The sequence below is a fragment of the Bacillus rossius genome, chromosome 17, assembly GCF_032445375.1.
Source record: "Bacillus rossius redtenbacheri isolate Brsri chromosome 17, Brsri_v3, whole genome shotgun sequence".
Classification (NCBI taxonomy): domain Eukaryota; kingdom Metazoa; phylum Arthropoda; class Insecta; order Phasmatodea; family Bacillidae; genus Bacillus; species Bacillus rossius.
This window is the reverse complement of record NC_086344.1, coordinates 10,490,933-10,511,280: the sequence shown is the minus strand read 5'-3', so window position 1 is coordinate 10,511,280 and position 20,348 is coordinate 10,490,933. Positions and strand designations below refer to the sequence as shown.

General features: G+C 46.1%; 1 protein-coding gene across 1 annotated transcript in view; it reads left to right on the top strand.

Annotated features, from left to right (window-relative positions):
* The window catches only part of LOC134540809 (disintegrin and metalloproteinase domain-containing protein 12), a 658,355-nt gene that overhangs the window by 447,857 nt on the left and 190,150 nt on the right, over positions 1–20,348 (top strand). Inside the window, exon 9 of the mRNA XM_063383750.1 lies at positions 7,137–7,283. Coding sequence (XP_063239820.1) covers positions 7,137–7,283 — 147 coding nt within the window. The remainder of the gene's footprint in view (positions 1–7,136; positions 7,284–20,348) is intronic.

Below are 20,348 nucleotides of genomic sequence, written 5' to 3'. Positions count from 1 at the left end.
TAGAGCACTGCTACTACCACGGCACTGTGTGTTGCCGCGTGTTGCAGGAGATAGAGCACTGTCATTACCACGGCACGGTGTGTTGCTGCGTGTTGCAGGAGATAGAGCACTGCTACTACCACGGCACTGAGTGTTGCTGCGTGTTGCAGGAGATAGAGCACTGCCACTACCACGGCACTGAGTGTTGCTGAGTGTTGCAGGAGATAGAGCACTGCCACTACCACGGCACTGAGTGTTGCTGCGTGTTGCAGGAGATAGAGCACTGCCACTACCACGGCACTGTGTGTTGCTGCGTGTTGCAGGAGATAGAGCACTGCCACTACCACGGCACGGTGTGTTGCTGCGTGTTGCATGAGATAGAGCACTGCCACTACCACGGCACTGTGTGTTGCTGCGTGTTGCAGGAGATAGAGCACTGCCACTACCACGTCACTGTGTGTTGCTGCGTGTTGCAGGAGATAGAGCACTGCTACTACCACGGCACTGAGTGTTGCTGCGTGTTGCAGGAGATAGAGCACTGCCACTACCACGGCACTGAGTGTTGCTGCGTGTTGCAGGAGATAGAGCACTGCCACTACCACGGCACTGAGTGTTGCTGCGTGTTGCAGGAGATAGAGCACTGCCACTACCACGGCACTGAGTGTTGCTGCGTGTTACAGGAGATAGAGCACTGCCACTACCACGGCACTGAGTGTTGCTGCGTGTTGCAGGAGATAGAGCACTGCCACTACCACGGCACTGAGTGTTGCTGCGTGTTGCAGGAGATAGAGCACTGCCACTACCACGGCACTGAGTGTTGCTGCGTGTTGCAGGAGATAGAGCACTGCCACTACCACGTCACTGTGTGTTGCTGCGTGTTGCAGGAGATAGAGCACTGCTACTACCACGGCACTGAGTGTTGCTGCGTGTTGCAGGAGATAGAGCACTGCCACTACCACGGCACTGAGTGTTGCTGCGTGTTGCAGGAGATAGAGCACTGCCACTACCACGGCACTGAGTGTTGCTGCGTGTTGCAGGAGATAGAGCACTGCTACTACCACGGCACTGAGTGTTGCTGCGTGTTACAGGAGATAGAGCACTGCCACTACCACGGCACTGAGTGTTGCTGCGTGTTGCAGGAGATAGAGCACTGCTACTACCACGGCACTGAGTGTTGCTGCGTGTTGCAGGAGATAGAGCACTGCCACTACCACGGCACTGAGTGTTGCTGCGTGTTGCAGGAGATAGAGCACTGCCACTACCACGGCACGGTGTGTTGCTGCGTGTTGCAGGAGATAGAGCACTGCTACTACCACGGCACGGTGTGTTGCTACGTGTTGGAGGAGATAGAGCACTGCTACTACCACGGCACTGAGTGTTGCTGCGTGTTGCAGGAGATAGAGCACTGCCACTACCACGGCACGGTGTGTTGCTGCGTGTTGCAGGAGATAGAGCACTGCTACTACCACGGCACTGAGTGTTGCTGCGTGTTGCAGGAGATAGAGCACTGCTACTACCACGGCACGGTGTGTTGCTGCGTGTTGCAGGAGATAGAGCACTGCCACTACCACGGCACGGTGTGTTGCTGCGTGTTGCAGGAGATAGAGCACTGCTATTACCACGGCACGGTGTGTTGCTACGTGTTGGAGGAGATAGAGCACTGCTACTACCACGGCACTGAGTGTTGCTGCGTGTTGCAGGAGATAGAGCACTGCCACTACCACGGCACGGTGTATTGCTGCGTGTTGCAGGAGATAGAGCACTGCCACTACCACGGCACTGAGTGTTGCTGCGTGTTGCAGGAGATAGAGCACTGCTACTACCACGGCACGGTGTGTTGCTGCGTGTTGCAGGAGATAGAGCACTGCCACTACCACGGCACGGTGTGTTGCTGCGTGTTGCAGGAGATAGAGCACTGCCACTACCACGGCACGGTGTGTTGCCGCGTGTTGCAGGAGATAGAGCACTGCTACTACCACGGCACGGTGTGTTGCTGCGTGTTGCAGGAGATAGAGCACTGCCACTACCACGGCACGGTGTGTTGCTGCGTGTTGCAGGAGATAGAGCACTGCTACTACCACGGCACGGTGTGTTGCTACGTGTTGCAGGAGATAGAGCACTGCCACTACCACGGCACGGTGTGTTGCTGCGTGTTGCAGGAGATAGAGCACTGCTACTACCACGGCACGGTGTGTTGCTGCGTGTTGCAGGAGATAGAGCACTGCTACTACCACGGCACGGTGTGTTGCTGCGTGTTGCAGGAGATAGAGCACTGCCACTACCACGGCACGGTGTGTTGCTGCGTGTTGCAGGAGATAGAGCACTGCCACTACCACGGCACGGTGTGTTGCTGCGTGTTGCAGGAGATAGAGCACTGCCACTACCACGTCACTGTGTGTTGCTGCGTGTTGCAGGAGATAGAGCACTGCTACTACCACGGCACTGAGTGTTGCTGCGTGTTGCAGGAGATAGAGCACTGCTACTACCACGGCACGGTGTGTTGCTGCGTGTTGCAGGAGATAGAGCACTGCTACTACCACGGCACGGTGTGTTGCTGCGTGTTGCAGGAGATAGAGCACTGCCACTACCACGGCACGGTGTGTTGCTGCGTGTTGCAGGAGATAGAGCACTGCTACTACCACGGCACGGTGTGTTGCTACGTGTTGGAGGAGATAGAGCACTGCTACTACCACGGCACTGAGTGTTGCTGCGTGTTGCAGGAGATAGAGCACTGCCACTACCACGGCACGGTGTGTTGCTGCGTGTTGCAGGAGATAGAGCACTGCCACTACCACGGCACTGAGTGTTGCTGCGTGTTGCAGGAGATAGAGCACTGCTACTACCACGGCACGGTGTGTTGCTGCGTGTTGCAGGAGATAGAGCACTGCCACTACCACGGCACGGTGTGTTGCTGCGTGTTGCAGGAGATAGAGCACTGCCACTACCACGGCACGGTGTGTTGCCGCGTGTTGCAGGAGATAGAGCACTGCCACTACCACGGCACGGTGTGTTGCTGCGTGTTGCAGGAGATAGAGCACTGCCACTACCACGGCACTGAGTGTTGCTGCGTGTTGCAGGAGATAGAGCACTGCTACTACCACGGCACGGTGTGTTGCTGCGTGTTGCAGGAGATAGAGCACTGCCACTACCACGGCACGGTGTGTTGCTGCGTGTTGCAGGAGATAGAGCACTGCTACTACCACGGCACTGAGTGTTGCTGCGTGTTGCAGGAGATAGAGCACTGCTACTACCACGGCACGGTGTGTTGCTGCGTGTTGCAGGAGATAGAGCACTGCCACTACCACGGCACGGTGTGTTGCTGCGTGTTGCAGGAGATAGAGCACTGCTACTACCACGGCACGGTGTGTTGCTGCGTGTTGCAGGAGATAGAGCACTGCCACTACCACGGCACGGTGTGTTGCTGCGTGTTGCAGGAGATAGAGCACTGCTACTACCACGGCACTGAGTGTTGCTGCGTGTTGCAGGAGATAGAGCACTGCTACTACCACGGCACTGAGTGTTGCTGCGTGTTGCAGGAGATAGAGCACTGCTACTACCACGGCACGGTGTGTTGCTGCGTGTTGCAGGAGATAGAGCACTGCCACTACCACGGCACGGTGTGTTGCTGCGTGTTGCAGGAGATAGAGCACTGCTACTACCACGGCACTGAGTGTTGCTGCGTGTTGCAGGAGATAGAGCACTGCTACTACCACGGCACGGTGTGTTGCTGCGTGTTGCAGGAGATAGAGCACTGCCACTACCACGGCACGGTGTGTTGCTGCGTGTTGCAGGAGATAGAGCACTGCTACTACCACGGCACTGAGTGTTGCTGCGTGTTGCAGGAGATAGAGCACTGCCACTACCACGGCACGGTGTGTTGCTGCGTGTTGCAGGAGATAGAGCACTGCTACTACCACGGCACTGAGTGTTGCTGCGTGTTGCAGGAGATAGAGCACTGCTACTACCACGGCACGGTGTGTTGCTGCGTGTTGCAGGAGATAGAGCACTGCCACTACCACGGCACGGTGTGTTGCTGCGTGTTGCAGGAGATAGAGCACTGCTACTACCACGGCACTGAGTGTTGCTGCGTGTTGCAGGAGATAGAGCACTGCTACTACCACGGCACGGTGTGTTGCTGCGTGTTGCAGGAGATAGAGCACTGCTACTACCACGGCACGGTGTGTTGCTGCGTGTTGCAGGAGATAGAGCACTGCCACTACCACGGCACGGTGTGTTGCTGCGTGTTGCAGGAGATAGAGCACTGCCACTACCACGGCACGGTGTGTTGCTGCGTGTTGCAGGAGATAGAGCACTGCTACTACCACGGCACTGAGTGTTGCTGCGTGTTGCAGGAGATAGAGCACTGCTACTACCACGGCACGGTGTGTTGCTGCGTGTTGCAGGAGATAGAGCACTGCCACTACCACGGCACGGTGTGTTGCTGCGTGTTGCAGGAGATAGAGCACTGCCACTACCACGGCACGGTGTGTTGCTGCGTGTTGCAGGAGATAGAGCACTGCTACTACCACGGCACTGAGTGTTGCTGCGTGTTGCAGGAGATAGAGCACTGCTACTACCACGGCACGGTGTGTTGCTGCGTGTTGCAGGAGATAGAGCACTGCCACTACCACGGCACGGTGTGTTGCTGCGTGTTGCAGGAGATAGAGCACTGCTACTACCACGGCACTGAGTGTTGCTGCGTGTTGCAGGAGATAGAGCACTGCTACTACCACGGCACGGTGTGTTGCTGCGTGTTGCAGGAGATAGAGCACTGCCACTACCACGGCACGGTGTGTTGCTGCGTGTTGCAGGAGATAGAGCACTGCTACTACCACGGCACTGAGTGTTGCTGCGTGTTGCAGGAGATAGAGCACTGCTACTACCACGGCACTGAGTGTTGCTGCGTGTTGCAGGAGATAGAGCACTGCTACTACCACGGCACGGTGTGTTGCTGCGTGTTGCAGGAGATAGAGCACTGCCACTACCACGGCACGGTGTGTTGCTGCGTGTTGCAGGAGATAGAGCACTGCTTCTACCACGGCACTGAGTGTTGCTGCGTGTTGCAGGAGATAGAGCACTGCTACTACCACGGCACGGTGTGTTGCTGCGTGTTGCAGGAGATAGAGCACTGCCACTACCACGGCACGGTGTGTTGCTGCGTGTTGCAGGAGATAGAGCACTGCTACTACCACGGCACTGAGTGTTGCTGCGTGTTGCAGGAGATAGAGCACTGCCACTACCACGGCACGGTGTGTTGCTGCGTGTTGCAGGAGATAGAGCACTGCTACTACCACGGCACTGAGTGTTGCTGCGTGTTGCAGGAGATAGAGCACTGCTACTACCACGGCACGGTGTGTTGCTGCGTGTTGCAGGAGATAGAGCACTGCCACTACCACGGCACGGTGTGTTGCTGCGTGTTGCAGGAGATAGAGCACTGCTACTACCACGGCACTGAGTGTTGCTGCGTGTTGCAGGAGATAGAGCACTGCTACTACCACGGCACGGTGTGTTGCTGCGTGTTGCAGGAGATAGAGCACTGCTACTACCACGGCACGGTGTGTTGCTGCGTGTTGCAGGAGATAGAGCACTGCCACTACCACGGCACGTTGTGTTGCTGCGTGTTGCAGGAGATAGAGCACTGCCACTACCACGGCACGGTGTGTTGCTGCGTGTTGCAGGAGATAGAGCACTGTTACTACCACGGCACTGAGTGTTGCTGCGTGTTGCAGGAGATAGAGCACTGCTACTACCACGGCACGGTGTGTTGCTGCGTGTTGCAGGAGATAGAGCACTGCCACTACCACGGCACGGTGTGTTGCTGCGTGTTGCAGGAGATAGAGCACTGCCACTACCACGGCACGGTGTGTTGCTGCGTGTTGCAGGAGATAGAGCACTGCTACTACCACGGCACTGAGTGTTGCTGCGTGTTGCAGGAGATAGAGCACTGCTACTACCACGGCACGGTGTGTTGCTGCGTGTTGCAGGAGATAGAGCACTGCCACTACCACGGCACGGTGTGTTGCTGCGTGTTGCAGGAGATAGAGCACTGCTACTACCACGGCACTGAGTGTTGCTGCGTGTTGCAGGAGATAGAGCACTGCTACTACCACGGCACGGTGTGTTGCTGCGTGTTGCAGGAGATAGAGCACTGCCACTACCACGGCACGGTGTGTTGCTGCGTGTTGCAGGAGATAGAGCACTGCTACTACCACGGCACTGAGTGTTGCTGCGTGTTGCAGGAGATAGAGCACTGCTACTACCACGGCACGGTGTGTTGCTGCGTGTTGCAGGAGATAGAGCACTGCCACTACCACGGCACGGTGTGTTGCTGCGTGTTGCAGGAGATAGAGCACTGCTACTACCACGGCACTGAGTGTTGCTGCGTGTTGCAGGAGATAGAGCACTGCTACTACCACGGCACGGTGTGTTGCTGCGTGTTGCAGGAGATAGAGCACTGCCACTACCACGGCACGGTGTGTTGCTGCGTGTTGCAGGAGATAGAGCACTGCCACTACCACGGCACGGTGTGTTGCTGCGTGTTGCATGAGATAGAGCACTGCCACTACCACGGCACTGTGTGTTGCTGCGTGTTGCAGGAGATAGAGCACTGCCACTACCACGTCACTGTGTGTTGCTGCGTGTTGCAGGAGATAGAGCACTGCTACTACCACGGCACTGAGTGTTGCTGCGTGTTGCAGGAGATAGAGCACTGCTACTACCACGGCACTGAGTGTTGCTGCGTGTTGCGGGAGATAGAGCACTGCTACTACCACGGCACGGTGTGTTGCTGCGTGTTGCAGGAGATAGAGCACTGCCACTACCACGGCACGGTGTGTTGCTGCGTGTTGCAGGAGATAGAGCACTGCTACTACCACGGCACTGAGTGTTGCTGCGTGTTGCAGGAGATAGAGCACTGCTACTACCACGGCACGGTGTGTTGCTGCGTGTTGCAGGAGATAGAGCACTGCCACTACCACGGCACGGTGTGTTGCTGCGTGTTGCAGGAGATAGAGCACTGCTACTACCACGGCACTGAGTGTTGCTGCGTGTTGCAGGAGATAGAGCACTGCCACTACCACGGCACGGTGTGTTGCTGCGTGTTGCAGGAGATAGAGCACTGCCACTACCACGGCACGGTGTGTTGCTGCGTGTTGCAGGAGATAGAGCACTGCTACTACCACGGCACGGTGAAGGACTACCCGGGCGCCACGGCAGCCTTCCACACGTGCAACGGCGTCAGCGGAGTCATCCACGTGGGCAACGAGACGTTTGTTATCCACCCGTTCTACGGTGGCGACCTCTCGGTGAGTGCTTCTTGCCCCCCCGCCTGCGTCCAGCTGCTCGGCTGTGCTCGGCTGTGCTCGGCTGTGCTCAGCTCTCGTCAGTTGTCGTCAGCTGTGCTCAGCTGCCATCAGCTGAGCTCAGCTGTGCTCAACATCTCTCAACGGTGTTCACAAGGTCTGCCTGTCAGCGTTTACCTCATAGTCTGTCGCTCTTTACCTTGATACATCTTTAAATTGGTGTTATTTATCTAAAGCCAGGCTGGCATTATTTATAATTTGAATAATTTAGTTATATTTACTGTGGTTGTTTGTGTATTAAATTTTTTTTGAGAGATTCATTTTAGAAATATATGTTTTTTAACTTCAAATGCTTATTATGTTATAGAGAGGGAAAACATTTAGTGTAACTCTTACACGCGCAGTTTTCTGTCCGGGCTGTTAATGTAGTGATATTAATAACAAGCTAAGTTTTTTTTTGTTGTGGAAGGGGACGGGATGATATGCTGATAGCCCGGATACACAGCAGCAGTACCTACTCCAGATCCTTAGAAATTATTATTATGATAAATATCATAGAATGATTTCACTAACACAATTTTCAAACACTGTCTACATCAATTTTTAATGACAATTCTGGCTCCAACCTATCACTTGAACTCAATCGGCTCGCTGAGGCCACGATAAAATTACCAATAACTAATAAGCATCGAGAGAAGTGAAAAATGCTATCTGTAATTTTTTTAACAAAACATATGTATATATGTTTATTAATGTAACAAAGTATAAAGAAATTGAATCGTAGGTCAGTTTTAAAATGGTAGCGGAAAGTAATTGTAATTGTAATTTTACTGATTACTTCTATATAAAGTAATTTTAACTTGTAATTAGTTACATTATCAACACAGTAATTGTAATTGAGCCCAATTACTTTTTCCGAGTACTTTTAACAACACTGTATATAATTAGCTATCAAAAAGCGTAACATGAGTCCGTTTAAAATGCACCGATCAGGTCAGGGATATTTACCGGCGCAAAACCGAAGCAGCTCAGATGACCGTGATAATTTTCCAACTCTTGTGTTTCCGTCTGTTATGACCTCGCTTTGGAAGAGATGCAGCCCAATAAACAAATTAAAATAATGTGTGTTCTATTCTTCTCTTGGCTGCAGGAATCATTTATTTTAATTAGGTCCATTATGTCAACACTCTTCAGAAACAGAGAAGCTTACTTTCTGACTCAGTTGGTTCAAGCATCAACTACCGTACGAAGGTTTCTCGGTTGGAATCGTGATTAAATCAGATTTTATTTGGGGGGAAACTGGGTTCGTAACTGACAGCCCAATTAGGTTTCTTCGCAGTTTTATTAATTACTAATATTTACATTACTAATAAATAATCGCACTTAAAAATGTATGTTCACAAGTCGCTCAATATCTATACAAGTTCCGCAGTTCGCACTCCTCATTGGAGCCAGTCTCAACAGTGGTTCGTCTCTTACCTCGCGCCTGTCCACACACACAGTCTCGCGCCACTCAGTCGCACTCTCACGGTCCAGTCACTCCGCGTCGCGCCACTCTCGAGGAGGTCTCTCACCCTCTTCGCCGATGTCGCACTTCCCTTCACTCGCGGAACTCTCCGAACTCTCCGAACTCTCCGAACTCTCCGAACTCACGGAACTCACGGAACTCTCCGAACTCACGGAACTCTCCGAACTCTCCGAACTCACGGAACTCTCCGAACTCTCCGAACTCACGGAACTCACGGAACTCTCCGAACTCTTCGAACTCACGGAACTCTCCGAACTCACGGAACTCTCCGAACTCACGGAACTCTCCGAACTCACGGAACTCTCCGAACTCACGGAACTCTCCGAACTCACGGAACTCTCCGAACTCACGGAACTCACGGAACTCTCCGAACTCTCCGAACTCACGGAACTCACGGAACTCTCCGAACTCACGGAACTCTCCGAACTCACGGAACTCTCCGAACTCACGGAACTCTCCGAACTCACGGAACTCTCCGAACTCACGGAACTCTCCGAACTCACGGAACTCTCCGAACTCTCCGAACTCACGGAACTCACGGAACTCTCCGAACTCACGGAACTCTCCGAACTCTCCGAACTCACGGAACTCTCCGAACTCTCCGAACTCACGGAACTCACGGAACTCTCCGAACTCTCGGAACTCACGGAACTCTCCGAACTCACGGAACTCTCCGAACTCGCGGAACTCTCCGAACTCACGGAACTCTCCGAACTCACGGAACTCTCCGAACTCTCCGAACTCTCCGAACTCACGGAACTCACGGAACTCACGGAACTCTCCGAACTCACGGAACTCACGGAACTCTCCGAACTCACGGAACTCATGGAACTCTCCGAACTCACGGAACTCTCCGAACTCACGGAACTCTCCGAACTCACGGAACTCTCCGAACTCACGGAACTCTCCGAACTCACGGAACTCTCCGAACTCACGGAACTCTCCGAACTCACGGAACTCTCCGAACTCACGGAACTCTCCGAACTCACGGAACTCTCCGAACTCTCCGAACTCACGGAACTCACGGAACTCTCCGAACTCTCCGAACTCTCCGAACTCTCCGAACTCTCCGAACTCTCCGAACTCTCCGAACTCACGGAACTCACGGAACTCTCCGAACTCACGGAACTCACGGAACTCTCCTAACTCTCCGAACTCACGGAACTCACGGAACTCTCCGAACTTACGGAACTATCTCGGAACTCGCGGCACTCGTGGGACTCCGCGCGTAGCCCTGCTTAAGTACTGGTAGGTTGTCTTTCCAGAACCGACGAAAGCGGCTGTAATGAGTCCCGTCATCCCGTGCCGACCCGACGCCCGAAACATCGAGAAAGGCGGCGCTCATTCTCGCCACTCCGCGCGGCGGTCCGCGGAATTCCCAAGGCCGCTCAGCGATAGATAAAAGCGGCGAAGCAGGATGATGCGCGGGGTGCGCAGGGGTGAGGGGGTAACGACGACCCTTGTAATCCGAAGCTGGCTGAAAGTTATAGAAAACAAAATGGCGGCGTAATATCAGAATTCAATATGGCGTGTAAGTTCACATTAAGAGACCAAGTTCAGGGTTGAAGGACCCCCACCAGCTTTTGGTGGCTAGTAGATGGGGGATTGAATCAGCTTTGAGTATATTTTATACTTTATACAATTTTTGAGAATAGAAAAGGAAATTTTCTTTCAAAACGGGAATTTTTTGTTTTAATTTTCAGATAATTTTTTGTTGAGATTTTTGCTGTGTTTTTTTTTTTCTGAATGTGTTTTATTTGGAGTCAATTTACGAAATCGGATCAGTTTTGGAAATGTTTGATTATTTTTTGCGAAACTAAGCGAATTTTGAAATGCAATCACTTAAGGTCATTGGTTGATGTTATTCATTGTGGTGGTCGCGAGGTCACACACACACACACACATGTACATATATATACATGCTGGTTGGAACTTAAATAGTGGCAACGCTGCTGCAGAGATGCAGAGACGCCACGCAACGGAAATGCACCACACGTTAGTCACATACCTACCTCACCTCGGAGCGAATGGACTCTCCCTTCCCGCATGACGCGCATGCGCACCGACGTGTTGGCTGGCGGCCGCCTGCAAGCTTGTAGCGACGGTTCCTGAACACGGGAAATGCAGTTGGATGAAGACGGAATGTGCCGGAGGTCGTACAGCACGACAGTGTCGGTAGAGCCTTCAAGGGGCACTGAACGTCTGCATTCTGTTCAACTGAAACGAGTTCTACAACCACCGCGAATTGTGTGACTGTAGAAAAATTATTGCGTTGAAGTAATTGGGCGTGGCAGTATTAATTTCTTCATATTTTTGCGGTGTTTTTTCTGTCCTGTTGGCAAAATTACTGCCTTGCCCCACAGAAGCTGCTACACTCTCTGCAGAAACCACTCCTCGTCTTGCAGGCCAGGCTGTGGCTGAACTGTTCAGTAGACGGAGCTGGGGAGTGCTGCTCCATCCGCCATACTCCACCTTGCGACTTTGACACGATTCCTAACACGAAGGAACCAAGTAGTGGCATTCGCTTCAGAAATTTCCCAGAGATTCTCCAGACGGAAGACCGCTCCACTCGAACTGTAAACACAACAGACTCCCACATCACTGGCAACGGGCTGTACACAATGCTGGTGACTACATTGAAGAACGGGTAAAACTCCGTAACATGTATAATTTTTGTATCAGATGTAAATACAAAGTAGCCACAAATAAAGTTCCAACCCTCGTATATAAGTCCAATGTTAGCTTTTACGATGACTTGTAGTACAATATTGGCTCATGTCCTGCCGAGAGTCCTGTTGATGTGGCACGCCGGGAAGTCTCGCAGCGCGGGAAACACTTACTCGCGAGCGGACTGCTTGAAGAAGTGGTCTAGTTAGTGCGCGCCGAGGGAATATTGGAAAACCGTTTCCTGACCCCGCCTCCACCGGGGCCCGGCCGCCAGCCAATGGGAGCGCACGTACGGGCCGGGGGAAGGGAGGCGGAAGTGAAGGGCGGCGGCCGAGACCACGTCACTCCACATCACTCCCTGGGCACTGCTTCACTCATCACTCTGGGTCGAGCTGTGCAGTAGTGTAGACCTGGGGGCACTGGTCCTGGCTCTTGGTCGGCGTTCAAGCTGTGACATCACGGTGGCCATCTTGGATCACCTCGACCGCGAACTTCAAACATTGCCAAAAAAAAAACATAATTTGCCTAAATTTGCCAAAAATCCGCCAACATGTCCAGTTTTTAGAAATAAAATTAACGTCATAAAATCTGAAGAAAATTTCTCAATTTCTAGGGAAATATTTCCCGTTTTGTAGGAAAATTTTCCGATTTAGTCCTCAAAAATGGCATTGGCTTCAAAATTCTGAAAAGCGGCTTAAGAGTCCTAGAAGCAAGCCGCCGTAAGCCGCCGAGGTCATTACCTTGACAATTAAGATAACATGACCGCCATTTTGAATTATGATGTAACTTTTGCGATTATCGTTATGGTCGCTATTTTGAAAATCCGTATTTTTTATGCTAAAAAATCGGGAAAATTTTTAAAATTAATTAAAAAATTAATAAAAAAATTGGTTTTCTGTAAAGTCGGTTTACGGACAATAGTTTAACGTGACAATGTCATAACAAAACATTGATGAAATGATTGTGTACTTTTATGAATAAAATTGAATCAATTAATTTTAATAATAAAAGAATAAATACTTGAAATTATACTAGTAATCTGATTTTTAATATGCAAGAATAATTAACCTTTATGGCCGAAATTGTTGTTGTAATAAGCAATGAAAACCACATTAACTTTTCACTTCACTTTATAAACAGTCGACGAAACAGTTCACGTGTAGATGACTTGTAATTAATTTTAAAAACTGGCGTTTAGCTATAAAGTTTTAATATAATTATGAACAAGTTTTCATATAAATAAAGTGTAATCAAATATGTATCATCAATTATATGAATCACCATAATTTTTTAGTCAATTGTAACATAACCTATTATTACTGCACTTTATGAACACGTTTTCATATAAATAAACTGTAATCAAATATCTAACATAACTAAATACTTGTAATTATACTAGTAATCAGATTTTTAAAATGCAAGAATAACCTTTATTGCCGAAATTGTTGCTGAAATAAGCAATGAAAACCACATTAACTTTTCGTTTAAATATAATTATGAACAAGTTTTCATATAAATAAACTGTAATCAAATATCTAACATAACCTATTATTACTGCACTCTCCAACATATGCTACTTTTTTTAATAATAAAAGAATAAATATTTGAAGTTATAATAGTAATCAGATTTTTAAAATGCAAGAATAATTAACCTTTATTGCCGAAATTGTTGTTGTAATAAGCAATGAAAACCACATTAACTTTTCACTTCACTTTATAAACAGTCGACGAAACAGTTAACGTCTAGATGTAAGTTGTGTGCTGCCGCTGTCTTTCTTCTCCTCGGACGCATAGGCCAATCGAGTGGAAGAGAGATAGATGCGGCGCAAGCGTACATTGAGCGTAACGGGACACAGCATAACAGTAGGGAGAGCGTGCCGACTCTGGAACATAGGCGAGGGGGGAGCAGGGTAATCCGGGGATTATCCCATTTTTTATGGTTTTTTACGCATTTTTTATGGTTTTTTATGTGCAAATCCAGTTTTTTATGCCCTAATCCAGTGGCTAATCCGCTAATCCAGTGGCTAATCCGCAGATCCGCAAATCCGCAAATCTGCAAATCCGCAAATCCGCCATTTTGTATTTCTAGAAATTTCCACCAACTTCGAATCGTGACGTCATGATTCTGTGTCGTCTGCTGGAGGCCGCCATCTTGATTTCTTCTGGCCGCCATCTTGTTTCGTCTGCTGGAGGCCGCCATCTTGATTTTTCCTGGTCGCATCTTGTTTCGTCTGCTGGAGGCCGCCATCTTGTGTGACGTCATATAGTTCTGTTGGTCGCCACCAGGTAGCAGCAGGTATTATTTTATTTTAACTAAAATATTTTCAGTGCCGAGGCTGGGATTCGATCCATGGGACGTGAAAACGTCCAGGATGTCGTGGTTACGAGGCGGACGCCTTGACCACTAGACCACGAGACCAATTGGAATATGGTGGAATAAATAATCTATATATGCTACGTACTGACGGCAAGTTTATGATAAATGGGGGAGGGTGTTTTTGCCTTCCTTAATGCATACCTAAGGCGCCACATTTGAAATTAAAATTATTATACAGCCGCCATCTTTAGTTCCAGCACAGACTACCAGATGGCGCCAAATTCAAAAATTAGTTGTCAGAGGCGCCGCCATCTTGGTTCTCAAGTTGGCTGGTAGATGTCGCTAGTATCGCGCGGCAAATTCAAAAATTAGTTGCCAGAGGCGCCGCCATCTTGATTCTCAAGTTGGCTACCAGAGTGTGCCACCGTAGCCAAATTTTAGTTCATATAATCGATACCAGATGACGCCACCGTCGCCATCTTTATTTCATATTTCAGCTGCCAGGGCGGAGCACCATTCGATAGGTCGAATGCTAATCGATATATATAATTATTTTTATTTCATATTTCAGCTGCCAGGGCACAGCACCATTCGATAGGTCGAATGCTAATCGATATATTTAGTAACAAGTGTTAGTACCAGAGGGCGCGATATTTAAATTTAAAAAATATTACAACCTTTAAACAATTCTCCGCCATCTTGGATTCAACAGCCCCACCATCTTGGAAGCACATGATACACCCAAGGACTCGTTCCAATACATGCACAGAGTGCACCGAAAAGATTGTTCCCTTACATGCACAGAGTGCACCATATTGAATGATCATGATATGTGTTCCTTTATATGCATCAGAAGCAGGCATAAGAAATTTTTTCTTATAGGCATACTTTAGTGTTAGCTTTCCTGTAATGCATTTAATAATAGTGTAAATCAAGATGGCGGCCTCCAGCAGACGACACATAATAATGACGTCACGATTCGAAGTTGGTGGAAATTTCTAGAAATACAAAATGGCGGATTTGCAGATTTGCGAATTTGCGGATTTGCGGATTTGCGGATTAGCCACTGGATTAGCGGATTAGCCACTGGATTAGGGCATAAAAAACTGGATTCGCACATAAAAAACCATAAAAAATGCGTAAAAAACCATAAAAATGGGATAATCCCCGGATTACCCCGCTCCCCCCTCGCCTATGTTCCAGAGTCGGCACGCTCTCCCTACTCATAACGGGACACTTTTTCGTGCGTGCAGCTGCCGTTCATCGATTTAGTAGACGTCACGTCAAAAACAATTCGCTATTTTGGATTATGTCATCACGACCATCATATTGAAAATCCGTAATTATTATCAGAAAAATTAGTAAAAAAAATTTTAAATTTATAAAAAAAAATATCAATCAAATTTTAAAAGAGTATTATTTAAAATCGCACTTACATAATGGAGTCCTCGGTTCCAACATAATGAAGGCAAAATAAAAAAATAATACTACAGATCGTTCCTCCACGGAATCCATCGACAGACTGACCTCCCACCACTAATGCCAATGTATATATATATAATCACTAGCTAGTATGACGTCATGACCGCCATATTGTTTTCGTCCACAGGAGGCCTCTATCTTGTTTTCGTGTGGTAGTGCGCTACCGCCATGTTAGTTTAATTTTTACCCGCTAAAGTGCAGCCAACTTGTCATTTGGGTGCCATTTTGGAAATTCGTAATTATTTAGCTATAAATTCGGTAAAAAATACCAAAATTCATAAAAAAAAATCACTCATAATTAATTGATTTATATGATCTATTACAGTGCTTGGTTTGATCCTTGCTCGAGCCAAAAAAGGTTTATACTAGGTAAAAAAAAACTTATTTATTAAATATAGCAGGGGTGCCCACAAGGGGGGGGTAACGACGCAGACTGCGTCATTAAAATTTCAGGGGGGGGGGGGTTGTCAAAGGACGAGAAAATATATATAATTTACATACTTATAGCTTCTAATGTGAAAATACGTTTCTGGTGCTTTGATAATTGAAAGGGATCTTGTATATCAAATTGGCAACCCCGCACTTTCCTCAACAAAAGCAGTTTGGCATCTGTCGGTTCAGGATGGTCCCTATCCCCGCTTCGACAATAAGTGCACACACTAAAAGACCAAAATTATTATTATTAGAAAATTAGTTTTAATTAATGCAAAATGTGACGAAAGATAATACTAAAAAAGTATAATATTATAAAATCATTGAGAAAATGGCACAAAAAATTTCGAGGGGGGGCCATCATTAGGTTAGGGGGGGGGTGAGTCATAGTGTTTAGGGGGGGTGGGCACCTCTGAATATAGGTAGTGAAAAGTCCTCAAACAAGCTGTAATTCTTCTACTAGCATCTAGTAAGCCGATATGACTGCCATCTTGAAAATTTGTATTTATTGACCTAGAAATTCGGGAAAAAATTCCAATAATTATAAAATTATATCATTCATTAATTTACTGATTCAATCGATGGATTCCTTTACTTACTTAAATTTTTTATTGATGCAAAAAAAACCTGCAGTTCGCCTGACAATCATGTCGCGCCTAGAGAGGACCGGGTTCAAGTCTACCTGTTAAAAAAAAAATTGTAAATTATTTTTAAAAAATAATTAATTCAGTACAGAGAACTTAATTTGTTCAGAGCGATTTTACCTGTGTATTAAACTAAATTCACTTTTGCGTGACGTGAAAACATTTCGTTATCTTTATAACTAGACGTTTGTGTGAGGTTTTTTTAAAACATTTTGGCTCTGCATATCAAACAGACAAATTTTTTTTTAACTTACTGATGGCTTTTCACGCTATCTTTCAGAGGACATCTCTTACAGGGACAGACAAAAATAACTCTCCTACGCCCTTTTTGAAAGCTTGTGCAGAGAGGATGATGCTCTCAGATCTCTCCGCCTCGACTCGTGTGCGCGCTAAGCCCACAAGGAACTACTTTTGTAATAGTCGAAAACAATGGTGTTTCAACCAAGCATTTTCTAGGCAAAAGTGTCGAGAGTGACGACATTACACATTTGATTGTAATCTCACTTTATTTTTCTCACAAAACACTTAGAAAAAGTTTCAAAATTTTGCCACCGTTGTAATGTTTTAGAGAATCCACAAAATGTTACATATCTTTGTTCTTAACACAATTTTCCTAGCTGATGAATTATTGATGTATTTAAAGTTGCGATTTTGTTTTGACTATTCAAGTATAGTTTTACTACCATGAAGTTTACTTTATCGCACCGATATCTTTAGCGTTTTATTTTATATCTTAAACGACATAAAAGCGCGTTTCAACGTGAAAACCCAAAGTTTTAAGACATACAGTGCACTTAATGCGAAAAATTAATCATAAGACGCCAAATATTAGAATTTAATTAATTTAGTTAATTCTCTATCAGGAAGACTATTCTAATGAACTTGTTATATGTGATTTAAATATTGTTGGTCATATATATGATAATTTTCTCAAATAATTATAATGAATATTATTATTCTTATTGTAGAAATTAAAGCTTCTATTGATGAAATAATATTTCATGATGTGAATATATCTGGATAATCAAATATTTAGTATTTTTGCTTAAATACGTTACGCAATATATATATAGGCCTATATATAATATATGTATATATATATATATTACAGCGTTATATATATATAACGCAGTCCAAATTTATTCAGCTTATGCAAAATAAATATAACTAATTATTGGATTTTGGCTGTTAGTGTATACAAAAAAAAGGTGTTGTACAGAAGCATAAACCAATTTATTACGGTCGGTGAAACAATATGCTTCAGTTCTGTGGTGTTGACAAGAGGCCACAGGAATATCTTCACAAGAATTACAATACTCCGGCAAGTATAATGAGTTCATATAAAATTAAAATTACTAGGAATAGTAGTAATGAAAGTCTTCAAACAATACCACAATTATGTATGCATTTTTTGTGAGAAAAATAAAAAGTACATATATTTTCTATTTTATTTTGCTTCTAATAACTTCACTCTTTAATTTGTATGACGATTTAAAAAATAAAAAGTCATGCGTAGCTTCCTATGTGTCTACTGCTGTAGCTCTTGCAGCCGCACAAGAATTTGTGGATAATTAAATTAAGTGATTTAAGTTCACAAATCATACATTTTAAAATAATATGGTACCGAAAGGCTTCAATTCAACACGCAAAAGAAATATATATAGAAAATTTTATAATTTTATTTTAATTTAGAATTTAATACCAATGATTTTAAGATTTTTAAAATTTATGTACACTTTGATTGTATGTTCTTTTTGACAAGTATTATTCCTAAGACTTTGGAATTTTTCATATAAGCTTTGTATGTACTTTTGAATTGTTTGTTTTCATCTCATAAAGTACACACACATTATTTGTTTTATACATTTTCAGAAATGACAATTAACTTCTCTAATGAATTTTTTAACAGCAGATCCGCTCAAATACCGCACATTGAAAATTGCTTCTTTTTTTTCTTATTTGTAAACATTCGGAGAAAAATTCGTGAGCTCACAGTGACAGACTTCCTAGAATATCGTGGCAGCGAACCACTCTGGCATAAATTGAAGCTCGTAAATTGTATCCGCGCCAGGGTTCAGGTTCGAACTCGCGACACGTGCTACGTGAATGAGAAGCCTCAGCAAGCTCTGTCACAGACGATGTGGGTTGCAGACTGCGTGCAGCACAGAGCCTTGTTAAGAGAACTTGCGGTCGAGCGCAACTAGAGATGCGGAGTTGACGTAGCGTGAAGCGAGTGTCGCATATTGAAGCAGGTTGGAGCAGGTTGAAGCAGGTTGGAGCAGGCCGACACCTAGTGGGGCAGAGCGGCGCCAAGTGAAGGAGTTCATGTCAAAACTTGGGCAGTGTGAGCGCGCACTGAGCATATCTACTAATACATCGTGCAGATAATTATTTTGAAACTTACATGATGGCGAACGTTTTGTTTAGTACGTAGCTCCGAATACTATTCCGATCACACCTGCGAAATACTTATTCCTTGTCTGTGCTGCTATTCGTGTTGCAATGCGTGTTTTCTGTGAAGGAGTGGCCTCAATAAGCATACTCCTCGCATGTCTGAATTAGCTGCGCAGCTTCGCACAGCTGTAGGCTGAAGGCTTCGGCGAAGTCTTCCTACGGCGGTGGTTGATAAGGGGCACTATTCCTCAACCACCGCTCCAGAAGCAGGGGCGAGCCGGGAGCAGAGATGAATGGCCGCTGCAGTCTGCCTGCGCGCGAAATGGATTGCCAACCGCGAAATTACATCTCACGTGTGAAACTCGCCGAAGAAGGTGATTATACAGACTGAATTTACTATCATATTGGAAGACTTATGTGAGACGCAGATCTAGTACTCTCCTGCTGAGCTTTGTCTGGTCGGCGAATTCGTTGGCGGCGACAGCACACAACAAACATAGCCTCTAAACACAAGGCAACCGAGTGTTTTTTTTTTACTCTGCGTTATACAGCGGGGAAAAAAAATTTGAACATCCATTAAGCATTAAAAACGCCCAAGAGCTCAGCGGTATTCAAGATTAATAGAGGTTTGTTTTTAGAGAGTTGAATTTTCTGACCAGTTAAAACTTTAGATAGTTAACGAACTTTAGATTGTTAACTTTTACAACCACCACAGACCAATGAAATTAAACCGCGAAACTTTTACTGGTGTTTTTATTGGTGGCCATTGATAAAGAACGTTCTACAAATTTAAAGTGTAATAGTAATGGTTTGAAGTAGCTTTAACGTTTATATATTTGGCTGTATAGTTGTTTTTTTTTCCGAGGGCAACTTTCACTGGATAGATTCTGTGGCTTGAAGACATCAAGTTAAGTCCACCATGCAACAGCGCTCGCGAAATGCATGCTGGGCGCTGTAAAGGCACACGAAGAATGTGTGTCTTGTGAAACGTTTAGGTATAGGTTAAGATGAAAATAATCACTTTTCTTTAGATACCTTTGATGATTTGCAGTCCTTCCTGACAAACCACAGTCCTTCAGACATTGGCACGCTATGGATTCGGTATAAATTATATCTACATATATATATATATATATATATATATATATATATATATAAATCCAGTGTCCTGATGTTTGTTTCCAGTGAACTCTTCACCAAGTCAACAGATTTTGATGAAAATTGGCATTTATGTGTAATTTTTTCCAACTTGAGAGATAGGATAGTTTTTATTTCGATTAATGATCTTAATAATTTATAATTAATAATAAACTGATTATCAATGTTGATTGGTGTTTAAGCCCGGGAAACAGTGGGTACTTCGTCTCCATGACAACGTTGCGTGCTCGAGAGTCGAGAAACCATCGGTGCTATTCGTTTTTTCTTCGGTACATTACAAAGCATTGTATTAAGTTTTTGTCAAAATTAATTAATTTTCATTTTATTTCATTTATTATAACTATAAATAAGAGATTTGGTCTCATTTTTTACCCCATTAATACAACCGTGTGAAGCCGGGTCGGGCAGCTAGTAGTAATATGTGTTTTTTGTGTCATGGTACAGCG